The sequence below is a fragment of the Beta vulgaris genome, chromosome 6 (genome assembly GCF_026745355.1).
Source record: "Beta vulgaris subsp. vulgaris cultivar EL10 chromosome 6, EL10.2, whole genome shotgun sequence".
Lineage (NCBI taxonomy): Eukaryota > Viridiplantae > Streptophyta > Magnoliopsida > Caryophyllales > Amaranthaceae > Beta > Beta vulgaris.
The window spans coordinates 10,239,563-10,260,099 of NC_079207.1; the positions used below are offsets into that span (position 1 = coordinate 10,239,563).

The 20,537-nt window shown below is 36.4% G+C and overlaps 3 protein-coding genes across 7 annotated transcripts; 2 read left to right on the forward strand and 1 right to left on the reverse strand.

The window, feature by feature from the left end:
• Window positions 1–602: 602 nt before the first annotated feature.
• On the forward strand, window positions 603–5,593 carry LOC104895647 (hypothetical protein). Its single transcript, XM_010682211.4, has 3 exons — window positions 603–1,445; window positions 4,324–4,434; window positions 4,942–5,593. The coding sequence occupies exons 1-3, from the start codon at window positions 798–800 to the stop codon at window positions 5,137–5,139; spliced, it is 957 nt and encodes a 318-aa protein (XP_010680513.1). The 5' UTR covers window positions 603–797; the 3' UTR covers window positions 5,140–5,593.
• A 1,661-nt stretch (window positions 5,594–7,254) lies between these two features.
• Window positions 7,255–14,903, forward strand: LOC104895648 (uncharacterized). Of its 5 annotated transcripts, none has more exons than XM_010682212.4 (14): window positions 7,282–7,738; window positions 7,842–7,907; window positions 8,003–8,045; window positions 8,432–8,592; window positions 10,385–10,486; window positions 11,646–11,720; window positions 11,801–11,913; window positions 12,006–12,078; window positions 12,467–12,559; window positions 13,075–13,139; window positions 13,257–13,269; window positions 13,354–13,434; window positions 14,257–14,365; window positions 14,471–14,903. In XM_010682212.4, the coding sequence occupies exons 1-14, from the start codon at window positions 7,598–7,600 to the stop codon at window positions 14,566–14,568; spliced, it is 1,233 nt and encodes a 410-aa protein (XP_010680514.1). In that variant the 5' UTR covers window positions 7,282–7,597; the 3' UTR covers window positions 14,569–14,903. The 5 variants fall into 5 exon arrangements, 4 of the variants coding, with proteins under 4 accessions (XP_057251639.1, XP_010680514.1, XP_048501891.1 ...); XM_010682213.4 differs by having other exon boundaries at window positions 7,286–7,738; window positions 11,810–11,913; XR_007275022.2 differs by lacking the exon at window positions 13,257–13,269 and having other exon boundaries at window positions 7,255–7,738; window positions 14,471–14,503.
• Window positions 14,904–16,535: 1,632 nt separating this feature from the next.
• LOC104895649 (F-box protein FBW2) lies at window positions 16,536–19,312 on the reverse strand. The gene is made up of 3 exons (XM_010682216.4): window positions 19,152–19,312; window positions 18,323–18,637; window positions 16,536–17,452 (listed from the first exon to the last, which is right to left on the reverse strand). The coding sequence occupies exons 2-3, from the start codon at window positions 18,628–18,630 to the stop codon at window positions 16,792–16,794; spliced, it is 969 nt and encodes a 322-aa protein (XP_010680518.1). The 5' UTR covers window positions 18,631–18,637; window positions 19,152–19,312; the 3' UTR covers window positions 16,536–16,791.
• Between the last annotated feature and the right edge of the window lie 1,225 nt (window positions 19,313–20,537).

Below are 20,537 nucleotides of genomic sequence, written 5' to 3' on the forward strand. Positions count from 1 at the left end.
GCGATGCCTCGAGTCAGCTACAATAAACACATATGTTATTATTTTAAATTTCATAATTTATTTTGCTACTTTTCGTATTTTTTATCCTTTAAGAAATTGAAAAATTCATGTTACGACGTGATAAGTAAAATAAATTTGAAAGGTTTGAGTTTGAAAACAATACCTTAAAAGGAATTATGGTAAGAGAATATGAAATAAATATTCTCTTGTAAGTTACATAATAAGAGTGTTGGAGATGTATATACTTATTTAAGTCTTTTTAATTAATTATAATTATTACAAGACTTTATCATATTTTATTTAAAACAGTAGACAACAAAGTCATAGTGTATTGATGGTTAAACTCTGACTTATCATTTCAAATGTCACATGTTTGATACATTGCCCTTACATTTTTTTTAACTGAGGACTAGGAGTACACATAGACATAAAACATTTGCATTAGAAATTTGAGTAGAGTGACATGTGGCACATTTGCATTAGAACATGTTTGATACCTTGCACGTCTTTTAATATATTTGTATAGATAGATAGATTTCACTTTCAATTATTTATTTGGGTGAATTTCCAATTGTACCCTTGACCACAGGTAAAATCAAAATTGAGAAGTTGACTATGGGCACCGCGGGTACAGTTGAACCATATTCCACTTGTTTCCTCCTACAATCTTCAACTTCTCCGCCATTTCACCTGAATCCTACTTACCCAGAACTGTAACAAACCCTAACAATGTTCAAACCCAGATAAAATTCACAATCTTCAAATTCTAACGAAATTTACAAAACAGATTGAAAATTATGTCACTTATTCTTCAAAACCCCTTATCCAATTCCAATTATCGCATAAAGTTCCAGTCCTCCAACAATCCCATTACCACCCACTTCAATCCTACCAAAACTCTCAATTTCTCTCTCCTCTATCATCAACCCTTGCATCATAACAGCTACTCATTTCAAAAAAACTTCTCCTTGTTGCGAAATCGCTTCTCTCTCATCAAAGCTCACGATTCTTCTTCCTTCACTGCATTCCAAGAACAAGAAGCTTCTGTTCAATTGTTCAATTGGGACGGTTTTCTCTCTTTTTTGGAGTCAATTTGCGTGGTTTCTTCAGTATTGATTTCAGTGGGATGTTTTGTAAATTGGGTGTTTTTTAAGCAGCATACTTCTGGATTACTGTTGTTAGGAAACAGAATATTGGTATGGCTTTTAGCTGCTTCTGTGGCAGTTGGTTCTGTGATCCGAAGGCGGCAATGGAGGCGGGTTTGTGGGTCGCCCACGAGGTCGAAATTTGGTTATGAGAATGGAAATGTGATTGATAGGATAGAGAAATTGGAGGAGAGTATGAAGAGTGCTACTTCAATTATTAGGATGCTTTCTAGGCAGCTTGAGAAGTTGGGGATTCGGTTTCGGGTTACTAGGAAGGCCTTGAAGGAGCCCATTTCTGAGGTAATCTAAAGCATTCAATTATTGATTTTACTTTGAAGATCTCTTGTATAGCTTTAATGGAATTTGGAGTATGTATATGTATCCATTTTTGGGAAATTTCCGTAGCATGAAAGATATGTTTAGCTATTAGCATTCAAGCATTCAATATGGTGGTTGCATACCAATTCTTGGGGCATTCTATTTGGTGTCTCTATCTCCTCTTTACCATCTAATCACAATGTAAACTTATAGTCACTGTGTGAATGTTGGGAATCAATAGGATGCTTGGCTTGGATACTCGACTAGGTTATGATTGTCAAACTCGGGTATGGATCATAAAGTCTGATATGATAAATTCTCTACTTGAAGATACTGCGGCGGGGGTATGAGTGTCCCGAGGTTGTACCTTGGAAAATGATACCTTCTGTTATTCTGTTATCACATAACCACTTCTCTTTTGACGAACTTGAAGTGTGACCATAGTCTAGACTCTCGGGTGTTTAATACAAATACGTGAGCTGAATAAAGGGTCAGCATATGATAGCTCAAGGTCCCGGAATTGAAATAAAGAGTCAGGAGCATAGCTTAAGGTCGTGGAAAATGTAGAGAAATGTGTGGTGTTGATTGATATGTCATTTGTACTCCTTGCTTTCTATAATGGAAAAATTGATTTAAACAGTCCCAACTATGGGCGTCCTGACAAAAACAGTCCCAACTATCGTTTTTTATTGTTCAGTCTCAACTTTAACCCCATCTTTACACTAGTGGTCCAAGTGGACTGGTGACTTGCTAAACCGGTAAAAAACGAATGAACCCTTATTTTTATTTTTCTTTTACCATTTTTTTTACCCCTCTTTCAGTGTTTCTCTTTCCTCCATACTTTCTCCCCTTCCCCTGCCACCCCACCACCATACAGCCACCAATGACACCACCCTGAGCCCTCCGCCCCGCACATCCTTCTCCCAGCCCCCACCCCGTAGTCCTAGAACGTCCCTACTATGTCCGCCCACCCTCTAACCCCCAACCCCAATCCCCTGCATCCTCCATATTTCTCTCTTGCCTTCATCTTTAAGGGTTTTTGAGAGGTGGCTTCAAAGGTGGTGGAGGTGTTTCGGGGTGGGGGAGGTGTTCCGTGGGTGGGGGAGATGTTTTGGGGTGATTTCGAGGGTGGGGGAGGTATTTCGAAGTGATTTCGGGGGTGGTGGCAGCGGGACAAGGGAGTGAGTTTTAGGGCGGAGGAGGGGTGGCTGGAGCATGGTAGGGGTTTGGGAACATAATGAAGGAATGAGAGATTTCGGGGGAGGGGTGGCTGGAGCTAGGGGAGGGGTTTCAGGTGCAGGGAGTTTTATAGGCAGGAGGAGGGTTGGCTGGGGAAGGGGGTGGGTAGCGGGGGCAGGAGGAGGGTTGGCGGGTGAGGGGTTAGGGGAGGTGGGGGATGGGGCAGTGGGTAGTGGGGTGGAAGGTGAGAGGGGTGGGTGGCAGTTGAGAAGAGGAGGGAGGAGTGAAGGAAGGATGGAGGGAGGAAGAAGATAGCAAAAAAAAAAATGACAAATTATCTGCTACAACAGGTTTTTTTACTGGGACTACTATTGTAAAACACCCTTCAAAGTTGGGACTGAACAATAAAAAAACGATAGTTGGACTGTTTCTGTCAGGACGCGCATAGTTGGGACTGATTAAATCAATTTTTCCTACTATAATTGGTGGGTTAACTATTGATAGACGTGAGAAAATTATAATTCTGTATTTTGTCATACTTCCTTTGGAATGGCAGTGGAATGCTTAGGTATGCCGTTTGTCATACTGGCTGTTAGGTATTCCTTGTCATACTGGCTGTTACGTATTTTGTTTAAGTTGATTAAGTACAACAATGTTATGCATTTGGAAATCAATTGTTGATGCCTTGATCAACTTAATGACTGATATAAGTTCAAAGAACACAAACTATTCTTGCTGGAAGGCCACTCCTTTTAGGGGACGGAAAACTCATGCAGAGTGGGTAGTCCACTGTATTTCCGTAGATGTTGCTTGATGGAGGTAACCATAGCGTTCCCTTTAGTTGGTCAGTGGATTGAGCTAAGAAAACACAGATACAGTTAAATGCAGTTGAGCATTGTTTTGGATGTATAATTTCCCCATATACAGGGTGACTGGAATATTGATGTGGCAATCCTAGGTACCATAAACTTTTCCCTTTATTATGAGTCCTGGGATGATAGATTAATCAGTGATGGAAATGCGCTGAAGTTGACATGAACTTTGATAAATCAAATGATTATACAAATATGGATTAGCATCAATATGCTTTGTAGTTTGTGTTTTGCTGATCTGTTTATCTGTACTTCTGAGCTTCAGATTAGGCTTGGATAACATGAAGTACTTATATCGTTGATGTCTAAATAGGAGTTGAAAAGTGAAGACTTGAAGTTGAAGTTGCTTTTCCCGACTGACACGAATACTTATTCTACTTGAGAAACTGACAAGCTCCTTTGTGTGTGACATGAATTAGTTAGCCCAAGTGTGGCTTCCCTTCCCACCCTCAACCTGGCTAGGCCTAAGGTCCAAAGGCTTGACAAGCCCACCATCTTCCCATCATGAGGAGATAACGGGCGTGGGATCGAACTGTCAACTTGCTAATGCAAGATGCCTCTAGTGCCATTGAGCGTTGAGAGCTCTTTGGCAGAAAACTCTTCATGTATAAGATAAGGCTGTAAGAAAATTGAAATGAGCAGAGCTGTACGGTAATTTTAGTTTTTATCAGGAAAGCACTACAAATGATGAGGTTTTCTCTCCTTCTACCTGTATACTTCCCCATGTCTGTGTTACCCTTTCTTTCTCTCCTTCTTTTGCTCTTATTTATCCCTTGGTAGTTTGTTCTTGATTTCGTGTCTGTTTGAAGACTGCAGCTTTGGCTCAGAAGAATTCCGAAGCTACCCGTGCTTTAGTGATGCAAGAAGGTATCCTGGAAAAAGAGCTCGCTGAAGTGCAAAAAGTTCTGCTTGCAATGCAGGTAAGAACACGAATACCTCCAGGAACACCTCATATATAGGGGTTCCTATTCAGAAAAAGAATCTTCAATTTCACTAGTGAACTTTGTTCATGATGATAAGCTTGGCTCTATAAATTGGATGCTTATAAAGGTCCTTTCCTGCATGTATTTGATGTCCCGAACTACTAATTAGTAGCATTTGAGCCAGTAATTTGGTGTTGGCTGCTGCCTGCAAAAGGCTACATAGTTACTTCTCTATTTAGATCACATTGGGTGAATAATTATCCCTGCTGTTCTTAGATTGCCTAGTTGGTGGGGTCATCATATATGAGGAACTCTTGTTTGCTAAGTTTTAGTTAACTAAAGTAAGGGATAGAGTGGTGCTGAGTCCCACACCAATTGATGTTACAAAAATGCCTCCACACTCATATAACGAAAATATAGCTATATTATCTGACCTGATATTGGTAATGTGGATCTTGTAACTGTCATGCAATCTTTGAGAACATCTTGTACTCTCGTGTGTAGGACCAGCAGCAAAAACAGCTGGAGCTGATCCTCACAATCGCAAAGAGTGGAAAATTATTTGAAAACAAGCAAGCACCCAGTCAAAGGCCAGGCATGAATAAAACAGCTTCAGATAATGGTTTGAGACAAGTTGATGGGCAACAAATTCAAGCAACGGCAGTGCAAAAAGGCGCGAATGACAGGGTATCAGGACCATGACGTTTCAGAACTTCTTGTCATTCACATTTTGATTGTTATGTGGTCTTCGGATGGACTAAACGAGCAAAACATTCGAGTTTCTTCAACAACCTTGTTGTGACAGTACAATCAGCTAGTTGTATTGTTTGGAAGAAACTAGGGCTGGTATAGGTGGAATCATAGCTGATACTGCGAAGCATTTTGTGGTTGCCTATACTTTGACTGATTTGTTGTGTTATGTTCTCAAGAGGCATTTGCTTGAGGGTTTGTTGTTTGTATAACGTTGTGATCAATAATGTATTCATTTAAGAGAGTTTGACTCAGTGTCTAATTTCTTGTTGAGATAATGCGATGTAGTATTTGTGAACGAATCTATTCTTTGTGACCGAGTTTTTCTTTTTTAGTTCTTTAAAAGCTTCAATATTAAGATAAATGATACTAGCAAATTTGAATAATGTTATTAAATTTATGACAATCAAGGACCCGTTCGGTATTAATGTGGTTTTCTGTTTTTTAGTTTTTTGATTTTCAAAGTCATATGATATATGTCCTATAATGAATGAAAAATTAGTCAAATTTATTAGGAACATGATGATTTTGAAAACTGACAACTAAAAAGTAAAAATTACTTTAACTCGTTTTCTGTTAAAGGCTTTTAGTTTTCAAAAATAATTGAAAACAAAAAACGATAACGAACGAGCTCTAAGGTAATGTTCTTTCATATTCGGTGGGGAAATTCCCCTTTCAATATATATATTGAAGTTCTTCTGTAAATACTATAATATAATAGGCAGTCCTCAAAATCCTAAAAAGATCCTAAAATTCAAATTATTGATTTTGAAGTTATGATTCGACATGGAATATAGGTAGTAATAAAACACAATATCAAAATTAAACTCAAATTTAAATAGTATGTTTTCGTACATTTTCCATCTTGTATGTCAATCCTTTGTATTTTTTTTTTGCTTCCAATGAGGTCCCAAGCCATATCAAAGAAAAATTATTGGACAATAAAACATGGCATGACCACACCTCTAACATCCTCAACTAATATCCTACTAAAGTACTACTACTAAGTACTAAGCTCCAAAAGGGGATGCAATATTAGTTTCTAACTTCAGAAATAATGAAAGTCAATAACATTGTAGAATAATGATAATTAGATAATATTATTCTCTATCAAATAAGAGTAAGTCCATTGAATGATTTACAAGCTTAATCATGAGGAGAGAGGGAGAAAAATATAATAAAGAATTAGGAGAGAGAAGGATGATCAGATCATTCCAATGATCTGATCATAGTTGGATCATGGTCAAAACTTCTGAAAGAGAATAAATGGCAGGCACCATGCATGGTGAGCTGGAAACAATCTAATGGCATCAAGAAAAGCAATTCAATAGTTGAAAATTCCAAAATTGTAGATCATCTATTGAGAGTAAAAAAAAGCCCCATAAAAACTAATAGTAGATCATAAGTGAGGTGAAAAATAGAGAAAATATTAAAATAATTGATGATTCAAATTTTTGGATCAACCATTAAGTATGCTTTAAAATGTCGAGACCATAATATATAAACTAAAAAGTGAACCCTAGCTCTTTCATTTGTCTAGGAATCAAACGATTGTCTAATCTCAAATCGTTGCAAACTCTTGTGTGAACAAAAAATAAAGTCAATAAGTAAGTAGAATTTACCCTTATACTAAAAGGTCGGGAGGATAATTTTTTGCCTATGTTACTCAGATTTTAGTACTATTTCTTGGGTAAGTAGGTGATATTTTTGACTATAATGCTCAACCTTTAAAAGCATGTTGTAAATTATACGGTAATTTAGAAAGTTTTGGAGATAAAAGTAGAAAATGTTTTGAAAAACTTGACGCACTTTTATTTACTAAAAATTATTAATATTGATGAATTTGTAGTTAATTTAGTAATGTGGTTCGAGTTCACTCATGATACACCTGGGTGTACCATGAGCATGGTACACCCAGGGATATTTTTGTAATAAATTAGAACTTCAGGTGCTCATTTGACGCCAAATTTGCTTATATATGCATTTTGCTCATTTACTCATTTGCTCATTTCGCAATAAAAGTGTTTGCTCATTTTCTTAAATGAGTAGAAATATTTGCTCATTTGTTCAGTTTGCTCATTTGCTCATTTTGTTCATTCGCTCATGGGTATACCATGAACATGGTACATCCAGGTGTAGTATAAATATTTTCATGTGGTTCTATCATATTCAACTTATTTTCAATCCTTATAAAAAACAAATAAAAATAAAAGTAAAAAATAAAATTTGATACCTTCCAAAATAAATTTTAATAAGTTTAGACTTCAGACGAATTCGATTTAAGTTCGAATCCCCTCCCTCGTTTGTACTTCGTATGTTGCCTAATCACTTTGTGGAACTAAAAAGTTTGACACTTTGAGTGCACTTGGAAATTTCTGTCAAGGGAAGTGAAGGGCGAAGAAGAAAAAAGATGGAGGGACTAAAGAAATTGGAAGAAATACAGAGAATGTTGTTGTTCATGGAATCCGAGGGCTTTATTTCTGGGTCCTTCTCCTTCACCTCTTCTCACTCTGATTCTCACCGCTTTCTCGCTCAGTTTCTCCTCTTTCTGGTATCTCTTTCTCCTATTTTTCTGCTTTTCTTTCTTCATGTTTCTCTCACCATCTCTTTTGTGTTTAACCAATGATTTTTCTATGTTTTTTTTTATGAGAAAGATGGAACCCAGTGGAAAACTCAGTATTCACAATAAATGCACTTTGATTTCCCAACATTTGCCTAAGGTGATCAATTTATGTTATGCTGTAGTATTTGTAATTGTACACTTATCCTTAATTTATCTGAAATTCATGTATTTTTCTTACGTTTTTTGGTTTAGATTTCGCCGCGGTTTCTCGAAAAAGCACTAGTGGTTCTGCCTGGTGAGAACTATCATAACATAGCTGTTAGCAAATTATTATATGGCCCGTTTGATAGTCGATAATAATTGGTGGTAATAAGAATAGAATTAAAGTTAACTTTGCGAATAAAGTTTCGTGCCAATGTGCATGGTATGATGGTAATGCTTGTACATTTGGAATAATGTTAAGGAGCTCTTAATGAAAATTTGTGAACAAAAGCACATGTTTTTGGGATGAAGTTCCATTACCATGAGCATTGAAATGAGACTCTATGTGACATAGTATTACTTATCAATTCATTATTGTTACCATCATCTAGCATAGAATACCAATAGGGTATTAGGGTTTTAGCCACCTTTATAGCTCAAGAGTGTTTATGGATAGATTTTACCTCTTGGTTATTGCAGGGGAGCAGACGGGTATCCTGGATGATTCATTGTCTGTTGACCTGAATAGGGAGGACGCTAATGGTGGCTGCCATGGGTTAGGAACAAATTATGCTAGTGCAGACGTGGCTTTAATTGGGTTAGACGCGATGCAACGAGCAAATTCCACTCTTGAAGACTTTGTGAGTAATTTTTCAATCCTCTATTGTATGTCACTTGATCATAATGGACTGAGTAGGCAGTCAAGTGTATTTTGGGAATTTTGAAATTGCACTTGATCTACTGATATTAAAGAAATTACAGGCTGTTTTTTTTTTAGCTTCTTAAAATTTGGTGACTTTTCTCTCGATCATTGCCTACCCAAAATTGAAAAAATCTACTATTAAAACGATAAACATTTTCTATAAAAGCTTCTGTTGTTAGAATTGCCATAAACATTGAAATTATACCTTGAATGCTGGCGAACAACCAGCAAAGAGTTTATTTCCGTGGATCACTTTGCCAGCTGCATCAACTATATTATCACAAACAACCTTTGCCCAATTAATGGACTCAAAAACCTCGTCGGTGTAGTGAACTGTATCTTTAAACAGATCACAGAATAAGATTAAGAAGGAAAACTGATCTTTGATTATGGAATTTGACAGTGAAACAAAAATAATAACAAGCTTTCGAGAGGCTTGTTTCTCTCCCAAGAACAAACTACACCCTTAGGCCTTAACAATATTTTTCCATACCTTTCCATTCTCCTACTCGATTTATAGCATTTCATCCCGCACTCAATTTATCTTATTCCTCAAGTTACTACTAATAACTAACTAATTATGCATTACCCATATTAACCCCTTTACCTTAGGTTCTGCACATTGACTATCAGAGGTAGGAACAAGGAATTGATCCAGAAAGTAATGACGCAACAGCTCTCGGTACTGTTTCTCGCGTTCTTTACTGTCAAGCTTCATTGTCATTAAAATGGTCTTCAAGGAAGTAGAACTCCTAGAATTCTCATTTTTTGACTTCTTTTTTTCCTTTTCTTTTCCTTCACCTTTTTTGTTCGGCTTTAACTTGTCAATGTAATCCGGAAGGAAGAAGCTATCTTTTGAAATCTTCTCGCTTCTTTCCAGAGTTTTTTAATTAAGAGCACAGCACAAACTTCACATGGACAAAATGTGAAGTAAACATCTTCATTTGACACAAACATCTTCTTGTCCAAATCATAAAGCTCACACATCGCATGCATTAGAGTGGCAGAAGATGGAGTGTTGTTCTGAATTTTCAAAAGATTCAGAAATTGAGAATCCTTGAACATCTCAAATGCTGTTACACCCAGTTTTAAAGTGGTTAATTTCCCCCTCAACGTGATATTGTTCTTGCCAGTCTTAATCTTCTTCTTAGGAGCTGTAGAAAATTACAAAGATCCGTTACAAAGATTAATAAGAAAGAAGTGTATGAAATAACAGCAAATATCAAACTCAACAAAATGTATGAAACAACAGCAAACAGCAAAGGTGAGTCAGATTCTGTTAGATTAATTATGAGAAGCCTAGCTACTTTTGCTGCTGCCTCTGGTTTGATAGCTAATGAAGCATCGATTATTCAATTTGAATTTATGCTGACATTTATCATTTTTATCTTGAACTTTGTCATTTTTATGTTTAACCATGTCACGTTTATAGTTAACTCAATCATTTTTATACTCAACTGTTACAATTTTTATGCTCTAGTTTCATCATTTTTATGCTGAATGTATCATTTTTATCTTGAACTTTGTCATTTTTATGCAAAGTTCCATTATTTTTATGCTGAAATATTACATTTTATGCTTTGTTACAACTTACAAGGGCACTTTATTTATGCATACCTATATTAGATACTTGTATATTAAACGCACATTCAACATGTCTAGTAACAAGAGTAACACTGCAGGTTTTGTTGAAAGCTCATGATGATTATTTTCATATGTCTATTTCGCAGTGTCGATCTTACTTTATGTTCCATGGGATGGATGTGAAAAGTCCAGCATCCATATTCAAATACTTACCCATGCTTTCTTTCACTGAAAGCTTTATCTACCAGGTACTGAGGTACAAAAGTCTATTAGTTGCCTTGTAACTAGTTAATAGTAAAAAGTTTGACTTCAGGTAGTTTGGCTTTGTGTGGTTACTCTTATTCCTACTAGCCTTATATGCACGCGATGCGTGCGAAAGTATATAAAAAGTTAAACTAATTGTGTAATTACATCTAATAATCTGAAATATTGTATAAGAAATTACTCACAAACTCTGATTAAAAAAAATATTAATAATGCAATAATCTCTATTATAATAAACAAACATCTAAAATAGTATGATTTCACTTATTTCATTTGCTTTCATTGTACAATCAATAAAACCTTGGCAAATTTTTGCCAACAAAAACCAACAAATCCATATATGCACATTACCCTTTCGCTTCAACTACAAACTAAACAAATCCCAAAAATAGCTAAGACATACAATTATTGAGAAACTCATAAAAAGATTTGCCTTTTCCTGACCTGCAACTTTCCACATAGTAAAGCTGATGTTCTCACCTCCTTAATATCATCCGTATGACATGACAGAGCCAAGTATAATCGAGGTAGCAAATAGAAAATCTTTAACTGAAATATATGTAGATCACTTGAAATCATCAATTTAAAAGCAGATTTCTTATTTAAGGACACATAGCAGATCACCAACAAAATAACTATCCAGCCAACACAAAGGATAGAGAGAACAAAATAATTTCACCGGTGGCGAGAACTCCAGCGATGGCTGATGAAGTCACCTGTGGCCCAATAACATGATTTCCCTCTCTTTTTATCTCTCTCACAAACAGATCAAACAATGAGGAGATATGCGACATATGAGGGCTTCCTGTGCACTTTGAGCAATTGAGGATTTTCTAATTCAGGAGGAAAGAGAAAAGAAAAAGAGGAAAGAGAATATGGGAGAGAAGTTTGTAGAGAATGATGATTGATGAAGGGCGGTTTCTTTGTTTAAATTTTTTTGGCTAAACAGTTTCCTTTAACAGCCAGTTTATCTTTGATCATTTTTTTCCTTTTCTTTTTTTTCTATTTTTAGTTGTAATTTGTTTAATTTATGAAGGGTAGAATGGGGTTTTTAATATTTTGGTGTCCCCCTCCTCTTGCCTTATAGAATAGAGATTTACTTAGTCTGGATATTAGTAGCCTAAGACAGCTTTTTTGATACAGTTGGACACTTTGAATGAGAAGATGGTTAATGTAACCATGAACAAAGTTATTATTCGGGATGGAAGATCCAATGAAGTAAGCTGAAAATATGACTGTTTTCCTGGATTCTTCTTGAAAACTATTATGTGACCCAGAGGAATTTTGCTGAGTCTTAGTTTATCCAGGAAGCGTATACTACCCTGGCATGCAGCTTCAACAAAGATTTTGAATCAGATCCATTTCGGCCACTTACACTTCTGCTGCAGTATCATGGGTTGCTGACAGAGAGGTAAGACTTCTTACTTTGCTATATCTGGTGTTTGAAGATTGTTTACGTTTACATAATGTACTAAACAGCTTCCAATTTGGTTAAGCATGCAGGATTAGAGAAGAACTGAAGTATGGAGAGGAGTACTGGGATTTAGAAAGGAGGCTTTGTGGTGCATCAGAACAAGTTGAGCTACTTGACTCCTGATTGCTGCCAAATTTCCATATTGTGTATAGAACAAACTCATAAGCACTTGTCAAAGTTTTCTGCACCTTTTCGAGTGGGTCTATATTCTGGATTTTTAAATTTATATAGACAAGAAGACAACCATGTCACTTTAGATGAGTCTCCTTTGATTTATAGAATGATTTTGATATAGACTTGTCCCCTTGTGTATCGACCTTAGATGCATGTTTCACTCATTGTCCATATTTTCATTTCTCAAACTCTTTTATTGATATTGTTCTTAGATCACTAGAAGTGTGGCCAGACTCATCAATAGTATGGCATTGATTTTCTTAGAAGACTTGATTCGTCAATTTATTTGCATTAATTTTCTTAAATATTTATACAGATTTCAATTGAAGATGTCATGAGGGCTATTCATCTCAAATCTTTTGATTATCGGGTTCTAAATCTTCTTTTGTATCAACTACGTGGAGAAGAGGTATTTCCTTCTTTTGCTTATATATCTAGGTGTCAAACATACCTGGTTCTTTATAAGCCGAGTATCTTCTTGAGAGCGGGTATGACGTTGTTGGCTTTAAGATTCCCGAGCATACTGTAGCTAGGTGCTTACCTCTAACAACCACCAGGCCACCATGCTTATGTTTAACCAGCTGATTTTTCTCTATCCCTTCTTGGTTTCCACTTCCCACCAAGCTTTGGACGTATTAGGTAGTCTTCACACTTTAAACTATGCACTTGCTGGAATTTGCTTGTGAACATGCTCTATGTTATGCAAATTTTCGGAGAATCAACATAAAAAAAACGTGCATCTGCAAATTACTCAGTCTTATTGGTTGTGTACATTCTCACCATGCTTATGGTGAGTAAAATCTCCTATATGTGTGACCCAATATGGCTTGCTTTACTTAGTTCTTGCTCTTTGAAGTGTGTTTTCTCTGCATCCTTTCCTCATGGCTCTGAGACTGATGGTTTCTATCTGAAGCTTCAATGAAGGTTGATGATCTGCATATGGAGTTTTTGACAGTCTCTGAATTTCTAGTGGAGATATCAGATGATCTGTGAGTGCCTATCCTTTCATTTTTCTGTTATGCTCTCTTGTGATTCCCTTTGACAACACCTTTATGTGTTTTCTTATCATTCTTTTGCTGATGGATATGTAATTTGTGATGCATCAGGTTCGACTATGAGGTTAGTCTATGTGCAAAATCTTTTGACGTTGTTATATATACTTTGATTTTGCCTTCTTCTTCAACGTTTTTTCTGGTTGTCCAGGAGGATGTGCTGGAGAATAATTTTAATGTCCTGCGGATGTTCATCAGAATATATGGCCCTTCTGCAGCCCCAACCATGCTAGTGAGTGTCCATATTGTTCACTTGTATATTAGGGCCTTCTTTTCCAAATAGATAAGTTTAAATGATTTTCAATGATGGCAATATGTTTCTTAGAGTGTAATCTCTTCACCTGACTTTGACTTATTAGAAATTATTCCTGAACTTACTGAATTTATGGGCTATAAACTTAACTTATGTGTACTTAATGTAGTTGTAAATTTGAAATCGGCTAGCTTTCAAACTTAATCTATTTTAACTTATGGAGTTCACTCATGGTACATCCGGGTGTACCATGAGCATGGTACACCCAGGGGTATTTTTGTAATAAGTTAGAACTTCATGTGCTCATTTGACACAAATTTGCTCATATGGGAATTTTGCTCATTTACTCATTTGCTCATTTTGTAATAAAAGTGTTTGCTCATTTTCTTAAATGAGTAGAAATGTTTGCTCATTTGCTCATTTGTTCATTTTGCTCATTTGCTTATTTGCTCATTCGCTCATTCGCTCATTTTGCTCATTTGGAGAAAATAGTCTTGGGTGTACCATGAGCATGGTACACCCAGGTGTACTATAAACATTCTCTAACTTATGTGAAGATATTGGCTTTGAAGTTACCTTATTTTTCCTGGAAATGAGTGAAAATGAGGCGAGGGAACAGAGCTTACTTACAGAGTTACTTATCTTGTGATGTCTGATGGAGATATATTGATTTAGGGTTTTCCAGCACAAGTTAATGTATATACTACTGCTGCAATTCTTGTTTTTCATTAATGATTTGATTATTGTGCACTGATGATTATTTGTGACTATTTATCTGGATATTGATATATGACTTTCTAGGCTAAATATATTACTGAGGCTGAAGAGAAGTATGAGAAACTGTCACAAGCTTTGGATCCCCAGATTTGTTTGAGTTACCAAAAAAGATGTGAAGAAGCCACCAGAGAAGGTAAGCATTGTTTTCTGGCTTAGATTTTTCGATAGCAGACTGCTAAAAGTTTGTCCAAGTTTCCTCAATCCTTTCTTCATCGAGAAACTCTGTGTGGTGCTTCAGGTGGGAAGATATCCGGATATTCTCTCGGATCATGGAGTATACCACCTTTAATCGTAGATGAAGAACTATATAGATCTAGCATGCAAAATTCTCCTTAATTTACTGTTCTTGGATGCGACAATTTGACAAGCTAACACGGGCTGTTTTGGAGATTGACACATAAGATGTAACTGCTCTGGCAATATAGTTCAATAGTTTTGTAGGATACTGGATATCTTTGCTACGATGAGCAGCCTCTTCTCTGGTCAAACTCTTGTGTAGTCGGTCGTTCTTTTTGCTGCTTTGCCCAGAGATTGGGGAAAGAAAAGGAAGCTTTGCGAATATTACTTGTCCAATTCTTAATGCAATAGTAAAGCGCATACCCAAGTGAAGGGCTTTGCAGCACATCATTGTGGCAAATGGGATCAGGCAAATCTATTCTGCATATTCTCCACGTTCTGTTGTTTGTTTGTTTGGCTAATGGCTATATTCTATAATGCGTTTAACTGACAACTCTCACATGTAAACCTAGTACAAATTTACAGGCTAAACTGGAGGGAACTTCATCAAGTACGGCGTGTGTGATGCATGAAGTTTCACGATTGCATTGTGTACAAGTTGGATTTTAAATGTTGAGCTACCTACTACCAAGCTAAGCTCGAGTTATACTTAACTTGACTAGAAATAAGTTGTGTTGGCTATTAACTTAATCTCCAATAAATTCACACTTGCGTTAGTCACACAAATTAGTCAAAAAAAATTTAGTAGTTGAATCTGTCTAAAAACTAGTCAAAGAAATGAAGTGTGGTCAGAAAGTTTGAATCTTGAGTGAAAGTGAAATCTCGAGTCTTGTCACCAAAGGTCCTGCAAAATAGAAAGACTAGCTCGGGGGATTTTTCGGGAATGTCCCTCCGACGCTCAAGTCAGTTGAGGTAGCGAGAGAAAATGAGTAATTGTAGAGGGATGTTTTGATTTTAGTAGGTGAGAATTGAATATTTGCTCTCTGATTGGGCTTACTGCTTTTATAGTGTTGGGAATTTTCCAGATAGGGAACCTATTGGGGAACATCCTTGCTTTTAGGAAAGTTGTCTGCCTTTTATGTTAAAGCTCTTCTTGACCTAAAGAGTTGATGGGCCCTTTGGGAGTATAGTGTGCTGATATTTTAGGTGGGATTTATGTAATACTATTTGACTAGATTATGGGTCCAAACAATAGTCGCATTGAAATTTAAAGGCTAAGTAAGACAACATAATAGTGGGATCAGTAATTAATCAAGCAACAACCATCTTTTCTAGGATTGTACTTTGTTCTATAATGCAATAGTATAATGTATATCGGACTCAAAAAAATGTTGAGGAGGCAACGCCTGGCCCATCCCCCCACCGTAGCTTCCCCAGTGCATCAGATGCAAGTTGAGACTTGAGAGTTGAATTTGAATACCTTCTAATGAATGAGTTGTCTCATCTCATCTATACCAATATATTAAAAAGCATTCCTAAATAAAGAAAGACGACACGTGGCACTCTATCAGGATTTTTTGATAAATGTAATTTATACACAATATAAAAAAAATAGTGCTTTGTATAAGATTTGATCCAATAACCTCAAACTCATATATTAAAGTTTTAACCACCAAACTAACTCATGTTTAATGTTATTATGTTAAAGTAAAATTTATTAAATGAAAAATGTCATTATGCGGGGCATAGCCCTGCCTAATAATAGTTACAACTTAAAATGTTTGGGTGCAAATTAAGGCAATTTTCATTTTTGCCTTAGCAGAATCATTGCAAAGCTATGTTTCTAGGTAAATAAGATGAAAAACTTTATTTAAAGGTAAAGAAATCCCTTAACCCAAAGACTCCTTGGTAAAATTTTGATATCATGACTTTAAAGACAAAACAATTACCACTAGGCCAATCCTTGCTCAATATCATTGCAAAGTCCTTTGCACTTTCGCTCAACTAGTGAAGTGTTTTTTTGGCTTTACAACATCCGGCTAAAGATACATAATGCCACATCCAAAGAGACTGTCCTGTTCTTTTGGACTTATTTTCGATTTCTCTCAATCCAAAAAGACGGGGCCTATATTAATTAGGTTACCAAGAACTATACTTCATTACCAAGGAAAAAAAACACCATAAAAAAGCACCAGCTACGGTAAGGCGTAAGCTACAGCAGTTCAGCATTCTGAACACCATTAAGAGGCCTAGGTCAAATATACACATTCTACCAACTAATTATAAGAAAAAAATTACATCTCCAGTAGATATAGATAACAATATAGGGAAATCCACATGCCAAGAGACCTTTCGTTTTTAATCTTCATGAAACGAAAAATTTCAATAATAGCCATACACATCCTCGTATAGCATCAAACCTAAGTCCTCAATCTCATTCATGTCATCCCAGAGAACACCAGACATCGCACATGCATCACCATCACCATCATCATCATCATTATCATCATCATCATCATCATACTCATCCATGTCCCCGAAACCCCACGCCCAGCAGCTAGAAGAACTAGGGTAGTAATTAAAACGCTCCTTCACCTTGACGCCACAATCCACAACAAGAGGTCCTACGACCTCCAATCCCGAGCGATCCTTAAGGAACTTATCGTCAAGTTTCACATTCCAACAACCTCGGATATCCAACAGTTTAAGCTCACGGCAGGCGTTAAGGATCCTGAAAGCGCCGTCTGTTGTAATATTCAAGTAGGCCAATTCAAGGTGCTTGAGTTGTGGCATTGTAGTAGATATAGCATATGCTTCATCATCTTGAGATGTCCTTTCAGCTACATCCCAGGGATGCATGTTTCTCTGCAAAGATGTGAGTAGTTTGCAGTGCTTCCCAAGGGCCTTGAGAGCTGGAGCTCCTATTTTGGTGCAATAACTCAAATCTAAGGAACTCAGCCTACAAAACCGAGCAGCAACTTGTTCCACCATCGAGTCACTTATTTCACTTCTTAGAAGCCGCAGATTCTCAAGGGACTGGGCGCTTTGCAATGCAAAACAATTCAGATAAGGGGGAATTACACAAGTCACATTCAGATTCACCAAACAAGAAAAACATAATTCTGTGGAATATAGTAGTTACCTTCTTTAAAATCTATTCAAAGTTCTCAAGTTCATTCAACTTCAATATGATATTATAAAGTTAGGGTAGTTTTCTATGTGAAATTTACATCCTTCAAGAAATGAGACACCCCCCCCCCCCCCTTCCTTCGAGCAATTACAAGTTTCAACAGGATTCATACTCAATAGTCTTATTCTAACAAGCAATTGTACATGAATATCCGGATTTCACAAGTTTACAGAACTTCTATCCATATATTAGAAAAATATCACATAGAAACCAACTCTTTAATTTCACAATTACTCTGAATAAATCCAAGACAAAGGCCTTGATTGGTAATTTGCTTCCTGCCAGTTTTTCGAGAGGGTTTTGGCTTTGCATGATTGTCAAACAAGGCCAAAGTTCCTTGATTGCAAATTTATGTCATCAGTCATATCTCGATGAAATCCAGTTAAACACCAAACAGTCTAAACTTTTGACAGAAAACACCAACCAACAAGAGGCTGTGAAGAAATGTTTACCAACCATGAGTAAAAATATTAACGTCATTGTAGTTTGTTCTTCTCTACCAAACCGATTGATTAGGTGTTCTTTTCCATCTGAATGCAACCGAATTATCAAGATTTCTTCATCTCAATCTTCCCAACTATTTATAAAACATAGTAAACAAGCTAATCTAGCTACTCAATTCATCAGAATTATATTAGAGGAAAAACAAACCTATGCATCAAACATAAAAGGAGACCTGAGACCTCAATTAGCAAAATCAGAGATAAAGAGATGTTTTCTTACTGGTCAGCTACCAAGGATAAACTCGTTTCGGTTGCTAAGCCATAAACACACAGCTTTCGCAGCGAACCACAGCTCCTTCCTATCAGCAATAAAAGCATCCGATCAAGGCTCTCAGGCCTACGATATCGACTCCATTCCTCGATATCGATCTCCTGCCAACAATACGGTCCTTGGACCGCCACTGCCCATGATTTGCATACACTTGGGACTACATTAAGTATCTCATCAAGTGGAAGCCTTTGAAATATTAAACCGAGTGTATCTGGCATTAGTTCGTCCCATGGCCGATAATTCGGATTATCATCCATTTTATTACTGCCAAAATAAATAAATTAATATATATAAGTCTATGGCATTGAATATCTTGACGAAATTAATTTCAGCAACACATGATCAATCTTTTATTAGGGTATCAAGCCATCTAACTAGGAAATTTATTCAGCATATCAAAACAATTATTGTTAATATGATCACTATCATTACAAAACTAACAAAATAATTCAATAGTAATACAATTCTTCCTTTCAGGAAGTTTATGTTTTTGAATCACAAAAATCCTTGTTATTGTATTTATATGTTGTCACCCAAATTTATAAAATACAAAAAATAAATCTGAATTGAAGCAGATATATATGTTCAAGATCCTTTCCTTAAACATGAATCAAAAGAAATATACATGAGACAAAACAGAATTAAAAGATCAATACTTTTACAGTTAACAATAAGCAAATTAAGAAGTCATAATTCAGAAAGAAAAGTTATAGTAAAAATATAAGGAAGTGCATGTAGTATGAATATAGATGAAGATGATGAAGATATTGGAGATCACCTGGATTATCATAAATCAAATATCTTTAGTGGATTGATGGAGGAGTAGGAGGAGAGAGAAAACAGAGAAGAGAAAAGGAGATGAGTGATGAAAGGCAGTTAGAAATATTGGGGAAGTTCATTATTGTACTACTCCTAAACTACCTAAAGTCCTAGTTACTAGTTACTTGGTTAGGTTGTCAAAACTGAAAAGTGGTTAGGAGATTCGTGGAGTTGAGGAAGTCCAGGCCCGATGGAAACTATGTACTGTGCATGATTACCACATGTAAGCCCACTACTTGCTCAGGAGATTGGCAAATGGAAGTTGCTATTAAGTATTAAGGTGGTCCATTGTTTTGGGAAATGTATTGAATACTTTTATTATCTTATGGTAATATATAGTTTCAACTCTCATGTCATATATGAGATAAAAATATCAAGCAACACTTGGATTAGTGATAAAGATTTGGCATCATAATTTTTAAGATCATAAGATTAAATCCTAGAGGTGATCATGGGTCGGGTTGGGCCGTGGCAAAAAAAAATTGCCATTGGCCGGACCGAGCCTGAATTCGGGCCGAATTTTGTGCCCAAAGCCCACTATTTCGGGCCAAAATTATCGGGCTTTTGCGGGCCAAAAAAAATAGACCAAAAAGTCGTTTTTGGCTTAACCAAAGCCAGAAAAATTGGGCCGGCTCGGGCCCGACCGCGTGCCAAAAAAACCCGACCCAAAAATGGGTCGGGCCAAAATGACCACCTCTATTAAATCCCATTAGGAGTTTTTTAGGGTGAGGTTTCCTTTACCATCCCCATCCTTCCAAAAAGTCGGACCTGCAAATCTGACTAGTTATACCTGTACGAGGCGTCAGTTCGGTCCTTCAGATAAAATACATCTAAAGTATGTTGTTTAGCAATATTAAGTTCTCGTCCAAGAAAAGAACATCTCATATTATTTCATACTAGATATTTTCCATGGGGCGAAAAGTGTTCTTTTTAATTTTTGCATTTAGGAGATAGCTCATACTCCCTCCGTTTCCTAAAGATCTTCCCACTTTTCGTTTAAGGGTGTTTCCAAAAGATCTTCCCACTTTTGCTTTATTCCTTATTTGGCAAAACAAATTTCCCTATTTACCCTCTCATGTCACTATCATATGGTCCACTATTACATTATTAATTCAATTTTACTCCCTTTCTCTCTCCTACTTTAACCCCTTTTTATTTGTTTATTTATCTTAACCCATTTCTCTCTCCTACTTTACTCACACCATGCCCCACACAACTTGATTTTACTTGGTATCTGTAGGAACAGTAAGTGGGAAGATCTTTAGGAAACGGAGGGAGTAAAAGGGTAGGGGCATTCATTTCGGATAATTTAATCCATGATTTCGAATACTCACAACTTTTAGAC